General features: G+C 56.2%; 1 protein-coding gene across 1 annotated transcript in view; it reads right to left on the minus strand.

The window, feature by feature from the left end:
• The window catches only part of ABCA3 (ATP binding cassette subfamily A member 3), a gene marked incomplete in the record, with an annotated part of 50,353 nt that overhangs the window by 25,645 nt on the left and 13,465 nt on the right, over nucleotides 1-11,243 (minus strand). Inside the window, 4 exon segments of the mRNA XM_027770991.1 lie at nucleotides 2,473-2,646; nucleotides 3,647-3,767; nucleotides 4,033-4,149; nucleotides 6,846-7,105. Coding sequence (XP_027626792.1) covers nucleotides 2,473-2,646; nucleotides 3,647-3,767; nucleotides 4,033-4,149; nucleotides 6,846-7,105 — 672 coding nt within the window.

Raw genomic sequence — 11,243 nt, forward strand, 5'->3', positions numbered from 1 at the left:
GTACACACGGTCACAGACGTACACACACGGTCACAGACGTACACACGGTCACAGACATACACACACGGTCACAGACGTACACACGGTCACAGACGTACACACGCGGTCACAGACGTGTACACGCGGTCACAGACGTACACACGGTCACAGATATACACACGGTCACAGACGTACACACACGGTCACAGACGTACACACGGTCACAGACATACACACAGTCACAGACGTATACAGATGTATACAGATGTTCACACAAACATACACACGGTCACTGACGTATACAGACGTATACAGATATTCACACAGACATACACACGGTCACAGACGTGTACAGATGTTCACACAGATGTACAGTCACAGATGTATATACAGATATATACCTATACAGAGGTATACACATATACAGAGACGTGTACACATATATAGATGTACACACATATACACAGACATATACACATAGTCACAGATGTACACACAGATATATACCCATATACAGAGGTATACACATATACACAGACATATACACATACATATAGACATATACACAGGCATATACAGTCACAGATGTATACACAGATATATACACATATATAGATGTATACACATATACACAGACATATACACAGATGTAAACAGTCACAGATGTATACACATAGTCACAGATGTATGCACAGATATACACATATATACAGAAGTATACACATATGCACAGATGTATACGCATAGTCACAGATGTATACACATAATCACAGGTGTATACATATAGTCACAGATGTATACACATAGTCACAGATGTACACACAGATATATATATATATATATATACACAGAAGTATACACATATACACAGACGTATACACATACATATAGACATATACGCATATACACAGACATATACACATAATCACAGATGTATACACATAGTCACAGATACATACAGATATACACATATACAGATGTATACATATATACACAGACATACACATATATACACACATATAGACGTATACACATATACACAGATGTATACACATATACATAGACATATACACAGATGTATACACATAGTCACAGATGTATACAGACATACACATATACAGAGGTATGTACATATACACAGATGTATACACACAGTCACAGACGTATACATAGTCACAGATGTATACACAGATATATAAACATATACAGAGGTATACGCATATACACAGATGTATACATATACACATATACACAGGTATACACACATATACACAGATATAAACACATTTACACAGACGTATACACATATGCACTATGTATACACATATACACAGACATATACACAGATGTATACACAGTCACAGATGTATACAGACAAACACATATACAGATGTATACACATATACACAGACGTATACATATACACATATACACAGAGGTATATACACAGATGTAAACACATTTACACAGATGTACACACATATACACAGATGTATACATAATTTAGGCACACATACAGACGTGTACACATACACAGATGTATACACAGACATATACACAGACATACACATGTGCACACAAATGTATACACCCACGATTTGGTAAGGCCAATGTGGAACAACATGACAACATGCATACGTTTTTTCCCTTTAATTTGCCAAATGACATGTGCATCAGCAGAGAAAGAGGGAGGGAGTGAGAGAGAAAGTGCAGCTCCGTGGGGAACCGCACCCCACAACCCCTTCTCCAGCTCCCCACCCTGAGATTGGGGCATGCATGCACATGTGCCTGGTGCAGTTTTCAGGCTACTGGGCCCAGGACTGAGGCTGTACAGATGGGCGTGTGGGCTACCTGCCTTCACCTCCATGTCACCAGCTAGCCGAGTATACGCGTTTTGAACAGACGGAACTATTTCAGACACACATTAGTAATAGTTTGTGGTATTTCATCTTCTCTCAAAGACAAAAGACTTCTCTAGCCTTCATGAGAGTTCACTTTCAAATGACTAGAGATTTGTCTGCTTAAAGAAAATTCACTACAGAACTTTGAAACAAGGAGAGGTGTTGGGACCAGCAGTCGCTGTAATGGCTATGTGGCTGGACTCCCATGTAGTTGAGTGGTTTGAGTCCCGGACCTGGTGGCGCGTGTGCGTGCGTGCCCAGGATCCCGAGAGGAGAATGGAGAAGGGATTGCGACATGGCCATCCCCCTGGGGGGTGACTTCTCGCTTTCTGTCTCTCTGTGTCTTCCTGGTGAGTGCACACACCCTATAGCAAAAAAAAGACCCTGTTTCAAAAGAGAGAGAGAGAGAGAGAGAGAGAGGAGTAGAGCAGTTAGATTTCTCTTTCTCTTTACAATGTTTTTTGTTTTGTTTTGTTTTGTTTTGTTCTTTTCAAGAGAGATTTTTGCTATAGGGCACGTGCACTCACCGGAAGCCCTGTGGCCAGAGCTCTCAGCATTTGGATCTGCAAGACCAGCAAAGGGGAGACCTCACCTTTTGCCTCGAACTTCCCAATGAGCTGGGCGCCCATCGCCATGGCAACATTGGACAGAAGACAGGAGAAGAGTTTCTGGCCCAGAGTCATCCAGTTGTACCGAGGGGCGAGGAAGAAGTACGGGACGTACGAGAAAAAGTAGAGGGAGCCTCCGATGGCTGCCGCCATGTTGGCTACAGGGGAGGGGAACACGGGCGTGCTGAGCACGCAAAGGCAGTGTGCGTGCACTGGTGCCGTCAGGAGGGGCCAGGCCACACCCGGGGATGGCCCCCTCCCATCAGCCCCTGCAGAGGGACAGTTCCTGGGCCAGGGAACTCCAGGCTTGGCCTGCAGCCGCCCTCTTAGTGTGCCAGCGCCCTGGGATGGTCCTGCCTGGGGCTGCACACTGCCCCCATCCCAGAGACCCATGCTGGTGTGCCGAGCGCCCTCCTCAGACTTCCCTGGCTGCCTCTGTGTGGCACGGCCAGCATGGCTAACGCACACCCGGTCCCTGACCTGTCTGCTCTCCCCCTTGCCCGTCTGCGTTTTCATCGGACGCTCGTGGAGCAGGGCACCTGCTCTGTGCTTGGCACTATCCCAGACACCAAGGACACGGCTGCTCACACGGCAGACCCTCCCACCTGAGGCCTGGAATCGGGTGGGGAGGCAGGTGCACAGGGAAGCCAGCAAGCGACCTTGACAGACCAACACAGGGGCGTGGCCAGATGCAGGCCAGGGTGTGCCAGGCAGCCACGGAGGCCTCTTGGGAAAGGCAGCACATGGGCATGCCCTGACAGAGGCAGGTGACCTGTTGGTCACTGGATGGCCCAGGTCACAGGCCTGTGTGGTCTGCGCCCATGACGAAGACATTCTGACTCTTCAGTGCTCCCTCCCTGCTCGTCGTGGGGAAGACGCAGAGGGCACTGCTCTGCACGGCGACTTGACACCCACCCTGGCTCCATGGGACACCGCTCGGGGTATTCACAGGTGTTGGGATTTGAGAATACGAGCCTCGGGGGCTTGCTGCACGACCAGCCCGTCTCTGATGGCACCTCCTGTCCTAACTTGGTCTCTGGGTCATTTCTAAGTAGCTGCCATCTGCCCCCTTCCTGGCCACATCCCAAACCAACTGCCATTCCCGAGAGCCAGATGGCCACCTGCACCTCTGTCTGGCCCCAGGGAAGGGCGGCTCACCTCTGCTGAAGAAGGTGCTGACCATGAAGCTGAAGGAGATGGAGGAGACGGCGAAACACGCCAGGAAGGCCAGCACCAAGGAGGGGTCGCTGCCGGAGAGCACGGCCACGTCCTTCTTCACCTGCGGGGCGTGCGGGGCGGCGGGGGAAGGGTGCCAGACGGGCGGGGAGGGCGCTGTGGTCCCCATCACAGGGACGCTGCTCCGGGGCACAGGCTCTGCACCTCCGCCCGCCGGAGGGGAGGCCCTGATCCCGTGACTGCGGCCTGCCCTGCCCAGGAGCCAGCCCATCCTGGGTGTCGGGCGGGGGCTGGGTGCTGGTGGGTGGCGTGGCCCCGGCCATCTGGGCTCCCCTCACCTCACCAGAGCCCCACCGAGCTGTGCTCACCTTGACACAGAAGAGCAGCGTCATGAAGGAGACCACGACGAGGAGGAAGAGGAAGAAGACGAGGAACCAGGCGGCCCAGTGCAGCCAGTTGCTGAGCCCCGTCATGCGCATGTACTCCTGGGGGAGACCAGCAGCTCACCTGGCGGCCGCAGCCAGCCCACGGCCCGGGCTTCTGTGTGTCCGCCTGTGCAGGGCTGCGTGTGCATGTCCTCCTGTGCAGGGCGCGTGTGCGTGTCCTCCTGTGCAGGTCTGTCTGCCTGTACGTGTCCTCCTGTGCAAGGCTGTGTGTACATGTCTGAATGTGCATGTCCTCCTGTGCAGGGCGCGTGTGCGTGTCCTCCTGTGCAGGGCACGTGTGCGTGTCCGCCTGTGCAGGGCTGCGTGTGCGTGTCCTCCTGTGCAGGTCTGTCTGCCTGTACGTGTCCTCCTGTGCAAGGCTGTGTGTACATGTCTGAGTGTGCGTGTCCTCCTGTGCAGGGCTGCGTGTGTGTGTCCTCCTGTGCAGGGCTGCGTGTGTGTGTCCTCCTGTGCAGGGCTGTGTGTACATGTCTGCATGTGCACGTTTGTGTGTGTGAGTCTGCGTGTGTGTCTGTGTGTGAGTCTGCATGTGTACAGGTGGCTGACTGGGCAGGAACATCACAGCCGTCTGGGCCGGAAGGCGAAGACCTGCACCTGGCAGCCTCAAGGGTCCCTTCCTCAACAACTTTGTGGCCAGCGCGATCTGGCCCTGTCCACCTCGCCCCAGTCTTGACGCGCCTCCATTTGGGCAGTCCCTCTCCCACGCCCTCCACTAGGTGGCCGCAGCCCCGGCCTTCCTGGAGTGGAGCTGAGTCTGCCTGTACCCTGCCCGGCTGTTTGGCCCAGCTGCACCGTTTCCTGCCCTGTTGGGCTGACCAGGCACCCAGTACCTGTCGGCTATGCCGGCGACCATCTCAAGTCTCGGGGTGTCCCTTTATCCTGCAGAGCAGTCCCCAACTCCCTGGCTCTTCTCGGAGCCTGAGCCTACCCGAGCGGCACGCAGGCAGCAGCTGGCACTTGGGTCCCATGTCAGGACAGCAGGGCCCAGCCCAGCCCCTCTGTCACTGTACAACCACCCGTGCTGCCTCCTCACCGTGACACGTGACCCCAGAACAGGCAGGGGCTGGGGGTGAGGACTTTGCTCTCCGGAGGGGATGGGCTCTGACCATGCCTTTCCTCCTCACCTGCCCTCTCAAGTTCCTCCTTGGAGCAGAACCAACCAGGGAGTCCTGGTTGTGGCCGCACTGTCCAGTACCGTGGCCAGTGGCCTTCTGTGCCTGCTTCTACTTTAATTAAAATGCAAAGTTCAGCTCCTTGATTCAAGTGCTCAGTGCTGAGCGCAATGAGCATGTCGGCTGTCATGGGAGTTCCACTCGACAGCACTGGTCTCAGGGAGGGGTCTGGGACCAAGTGAGCACCTTACACACTCCCAGCCCTCAGCTGGGCTGTGGACGTCCCTCTCTCTCCACTCCAGGGAGTGGTGATGAGCACAGAGGTGCTGAGCTCTCCCCCTCCCGAGTCAACGGCACTGCCACTTCGCCCTGTCCCTCCGTCCCCCTGTCTTCAGAGGCCTGTGCTCCATCTCTCCTGAACCGTCCTAGCCCACGGCCAGCACCTCCCCGTCGCCCCGCCCCAGTGAGGAGGCCTAAGTGACTGCTGCTCCCTGTCAACGTCCCGGCCTCCTCTGCAGCATGTGGAGCCCCAGTGACCACAGACAGCACCACTGGGGATACTGTAAATGTCATGTCCTGGCACCGTGAACACGTCTAGGGGAGGGACTACGTTGGGGTGACAGCAGTGCCCTGGGTATGCATTCACAGGCGCAACCACTCACGCGGCCGCGCTGGATCCAGCCGCGACCTCTGGACTTGCACCGTCCTCGCCCCTGCGCACTGCCAGCTGCCTCCCCGTTGAGCTGTACCTTTAAACGACTCCCTCCCCGAGGGCCCCACCTCCAGAGTGGCGGTGTCCAACAGAAACAGAATGTGAGCCACACGTGGGACTCACGTTCCAGAGCAGCCACATCAAAAAACCGAGCGGGACAGGGACGTGGGTGCCCGTGACAGCGCCCACCCGGCCCACACAGCCGCTGTGCCACCGCTCAAGGCGGAATCAAGGAGCTGCACCAAGACGCTCACCGTCTCCCTCTGCGCTCAGTCTCCAAGCTGGCGTGCGTGTGCCCGATCAGCCCGTCCCTGGGAGTCTGGGCACACTCCAGTACTGCAAGCCTGTGGGGGCTCGAGGCACCCCTGCTGGACTGGGCTCCCCTCAGTCCTTTGCAAATCGTATGTAACATACGGATGGTGCTTTCTCAGGGTTCTAAAAATCCACACATAGGACCAGCAGGTGTGTAGTTATTAAGGCTCTGGACTCTCACATAGTTGACTGTGGTTCAAGTCCCAGACCTGATGGTTTGAAACTCATGCCAGGCACATGCGTGTGTGTGTACCCAAAATCCTGCGAGAAGGGACTGTGGTATGGCCGACACCCCTCCCCCCGGGGTTATTTCTCGCTTTCTGTCTCTCTGGTGAGTGCACACGCCCTATGACAAAAATTTCTCTCAGAAAACAAAAACAAAAACAAAAACAAAAACCTCACATGTACCAGTCTGGTTTCAAGAAGCCAGGAGATGGGCTGGGCCCACAGAGGGCATCCCCCCCGCTCTCGTGGCCCCAGCGCATGGGGACGGCTCTCAAGGACAGGGCAGCCTCCCTCCTCCTCCAGAGCCCCCAGACACGGGCACCCGAGAGCGGCACTACTTCTGCAGCGGCCCGCCAAAGCGTCTCCTCTCCCACCTTCAGCTTCCTCTCCTTCTCCTGCACCACGGCCCGGATGATGGCCAGCGAGGTGTAGGTGAAGCTCAGCGTGAGCAGCAGTGGCAGCTGGTACTGGATGGCGATGAGGAAGGGGTCCGAGATGAAGGGTGGGTACGGGAACCTCTTTGCCATCACCGTGAGCTTCTGGAACAGCTGGTGCGCGGAGGTGTTTGCGTGGTAGTGCATGATGGCTCTGTCCACGGCATGCTGCACAGCCAGGAAGCCTTCTCGGATATACCCTGGGTGCAGAAGCAGAGGGCGGCCCCACAGGTCTCAGCATGGCCTGCCCCATGCTGCTCTACAGGGCGTGCTGAGCAGTCCGAGGGCTGCCTGAGGTCCCAGAGGAAGGGGCACAGGGGGACTTCGCTCAGCCCCTCCTGTGGCTGCTGCAGAGAACACACCACACGCTGACGGCAGCGAGAAGCCACGCTCCCTTCAGACTCCATAGGTTTTTTTTTTTTTTTTAGAGAGGTTGTCGCTACAGGGCGTGTGCGCTCGCCAGACAGACAGAGACATAGAGACAGAAAGCGAGAAATCTCCCCCCAGGGGGGATGGCCACGCCTCAATCCCTTCTCCACTCTCCTCTTGGGATCTTGGGCACGCACGCACATGCGCCCGGCGTGAGTTTTAAGCCACCGGGTCCGGGACGTGAACCGCGGTCGACTACATGGGAGTCCAGCGACATAGCCATTACGCTAACTGCTGGTTCCCAGACTCCATAGTTAACAGAAACTCAAGGAAACCATCGAGGGACCATGATGTAACCCCTTGATACCGAGGTTGGCCAGGTGGCATGGCAGTTAGGGTGGCTGGGCACAGCGAGCTGTGTGGGTTAAGCCTTGGACCTGGCGGCTCAAAAATCACTCTGGGCGTGTGTGCGCATGTGTGCCCAAAGATCCCAAGAGGAAACTGGAGGAGAGGGGACTGCAGTGTGGCCATCCCTGGGGGTGATTTCTCACTTTCCCTCCCTCTCTGTGTCTCTCTCTGTGATGAGTACCTATGTCTTATGACAGAATTAAAACAAACCAGAACCAAAACACTCCTGATAGGAACTTGGCTGGTCCCAAATCGGTCTGATGGGATTCTAAAACAAATAAATGAAAGGCCCCAAATCCAAGGAAGGCGTGTGCTGAGAGTGGGGTCGGAAGTGGGGACAGAGAAGGTGACTGGAGGCACCGGTGGGAGGCACGGGGCCCACGAGTCTGCCCAGCAGTCTGGGGGCCAGAGGCGGCGGCGGCTGAGGCCAGAATGGGGTTGATGTGCCCGCGGGGCGCAGTCTGAGGGAAGGTGTGGCAAGTGTCTGAGTTTCCGTGCCACGGTGACCAACGCCACAGGAACTTATCACGTCAGGTCTGCAGGCCAGGCCTCACTGAGCTGAAATCAGGCGCGGGCCGTGCTCCCTGCTACGGCCGGGAGGAGCCCCCTCTCGTGCCGTCTGCAGAGCTGCCCACAGGCCGTGTGCTAGGCCGTCTCCTGCCATCGGCCACGCGGCACCCCTTGAGCCCTGCTACGCGGTCTCTCTTCCTACAACGTGCTCTCCTGACTCCTCTGCCTGCCTGAGGACCTTCGTGACTACACTGGGCCCTGGGGGACAACGGACGACAATCTCACTTTCTTATGTCCACTGATGAGCAACCCCACCCCTAGGCTATGTGACCCAACGTACCCACAGGTGTGGGGAGCGGCTAGATCTAGGCAAAAACGGGGGACCTCTAAAGCGCGCACGGTCTTGGCGCTGACGCTGCAGGGCAAGCAAAGGCTGCGATAAAGACATGATCTGCACCGCAGGGCAGAATAGATTGAAGGAAGCTGGCTGCCAGCCAGGAGGCCACGGGAGGCTTGTTTAGAACCACGAGGCTTAAGAACCCACAGCTGCAGCTGATAGCAGGAACCAGACGGCCCTGCAGCATGAGAACGAAGCGAACGCAGTGCCGCGGTGTTCTCCATTGGAGACGCCCAGCCCGCCGACCCCTGCTTCCCTCCACTCACGTGTTTATGTCTTTTCTAAATCTACCACCACTTCCACTCGGGGTTCGCCTCCCCATACCCCACATCACTGGGCTTTTTCTTTGGCAAATTTTGAGTTTGGACATACTGAAATCTGTCAGCCCTTCCCTCGAGATTTTGCGGCTTCCATGCCCAGGGGACTGTCCCCAAACAGGAGGGAGCTAAGGGGCAGCCAGTGCCTCTTCCTCTAGGCTGGCGGCAGCTAGGCACAGCCCCCCTCGTGGCCTGGACCTGGGACCTGCGGCCTCCTTCTGGGGCCTCTCTCACCCCACACCTTCCCTGGCTCATCTTACTTCCTTTCAAATTTAGAACCTTGCCCTAGAGCACTGGCCAGGTGGCAGCCCTGGCCCCGGCCACAGATGTCTCCCCATGCAGGTGGTGCGCATGCTGCCTCCCTGCCTGCCTGCTTCGGGTCTACGGGCCACAGCACATGGAGGGACATTCCTGGGTCTTTCGTGGCAACCTCTAATGACCTCTGTGTCTCCCCAGGCCTGTGAAATACTGGACATCCGCCCAAAGCCTGCAGCTGATCCCAGCCCTGGGTCCGCGTCACTCTCTGGCCCCAGCTAGCTTGTTCTAAGAGGTACCCACACTGCAGAGGAGGCCGCCCAAACGCCCACCAAGTACACAGAACAGACTGAGAGATGCACTGACAGGTGTCAGAGTAGCCAAGACCAACGTCATGTAAGTTACATGATGTCATTGGACCACGGATCGGTTACACAAGGGCTGCGGAGCTTAAGAAGCCTATCGAGCCGGGCGGGAACCAGCAGTTGGCGTAATGGCTATGTCGCTGGACTCCCACGCGGTCGACCGCGGTTCGTGTCTTGGACCCGGTGGCTTAAATCTCACGCTGGGCGCGTATGCGTGCGTGCCCAAGATCCCGAGAGGAGAATGGAGAAGAAGGGATTGTGGCGTGACCATCCCCCCTGGGGGGTGATTTCTCGCTTTCTGTCTCTCTGTCTCTCTGTCTCTCTCTGTCTGTCTGGCGAGCGCACGCGCCCTATAGCAAAACCCTCCCCAAAAAAAAAAAAAAAAAGAAGAAGCCTATCGAGCTGGACGCAGAGCAGGGAAGGACCAGACAAGACAAAAGATGCATGCAAATTGAAGCTTCTTAAAATTCAAACAGAGGCCCAGCTGGGGGTTGCGGTCCATAGCAGGTTGCACTGCAGTGCTGGGAGGCAGTGGCTGACTGCAGACCCCAATCCCTGGGTGGACCTCAAACACGTCAGGCACACCATATTGACACCCCAGGTCGTGAGGGGCTGGAGGGCTGGGAAGAGGGGAGTGCAGTGACAAGGCCCAGCTGAGGGTGTCTCCTGTGAGTGCACACACTGTACACATTCTACCATTTCAGAGAAACAGCTCCTGGGACCAGCAGGTGTTCCAACATAGTGGCTAGGCTCTGAATCCCACGTGGCCAAGCACAGCTCAAGTCCCAGCCCCAGAGGCTTGAAACTCATGCTGGTATGTGTGCGTGCCCCGGATCCCAAGAGAGACATGGAGGGAAGGGGCCGCAGCACAGCCCCCTCACTGTCCCTCTTTCTGCCTCTCTCAAGTAAGTGCGCATGCCCTATGGCAAAGCCTAAAAGAGAAACATTAAATAATAATTAAGAAAAAGGACACGTTTTCTCCTGGGACACAGGGAGAGAGCTGCTGCTGTTCTCCAAGGTCTGGGCAGCCATTCAGAAGCCAGCTCATACGTGTGCTCCCCCTTTCCCATCCCTACAAACGAGGTGAAAGGTATCTCTGCAAAGGGCTGCATGGTGGAGGAGTCCCTGGTAAACAGCCGGGGCTGGGGCACGGCCCTGAGAGTGTCCTCACCTGGCTCTCCGCCGTCGGGGGACGTAGGCTCCCTCGGCCCTGGGTTTGGGAAAAGTGGGAAGAGGGAGGTGGTAGCCCAGCCCTCGGCCTCCTTCAGGAAGACGGAGCCTGCCTGGGTCCACATGTAGTTCCTCCGTGTGCAACTGAACCGGAGGTGGTACTTTACCTGCGGAGACCAAGAGGGCGCTGCTGTCTCGCGGATCCAGAGGAGCACACCCTCGGGCCAGACGAGCGAGCTCTGGGGCTCACTGCTGAGCCACGGCCCTGGCGTCACCCCACCCCAGGCCCCGACCCCTGAACGGTCAGCGCGAGCGGCCCGCCCCACGGGGGCCCCTTAGGAGCCCCTTTGACACTCCTGCCGTTGCCCAGAGAATCCCAAGTGACACGTCACTGGCTGCACCCACCCGCATGACAGAGGGCGCCAGGCTCCCCTGGGACAGCTTCTCAGTCTAACCTCCCAGGAAGGCAAAAAACTTGCTCGTTGTCTTTAACACAACACTACATGCACACATGCACACACACACACACATACACACACACACACCT

Source organism: Tupaia chinensis, unplaced genomic scaffold (assembly GCF_000334495.1).
Source record: "Tupaia chinensis unplaced genomic scaffold, TupChi_1.0 Scaffold000178_1, whole genome shotgun sequence".
Classification (NCBI taxonomy): Eukaryota; Metazoa; Chordata; class Mammalia; order Scandentia; family Tupaiidae; genus Tupaia; species Tupaia belangeri.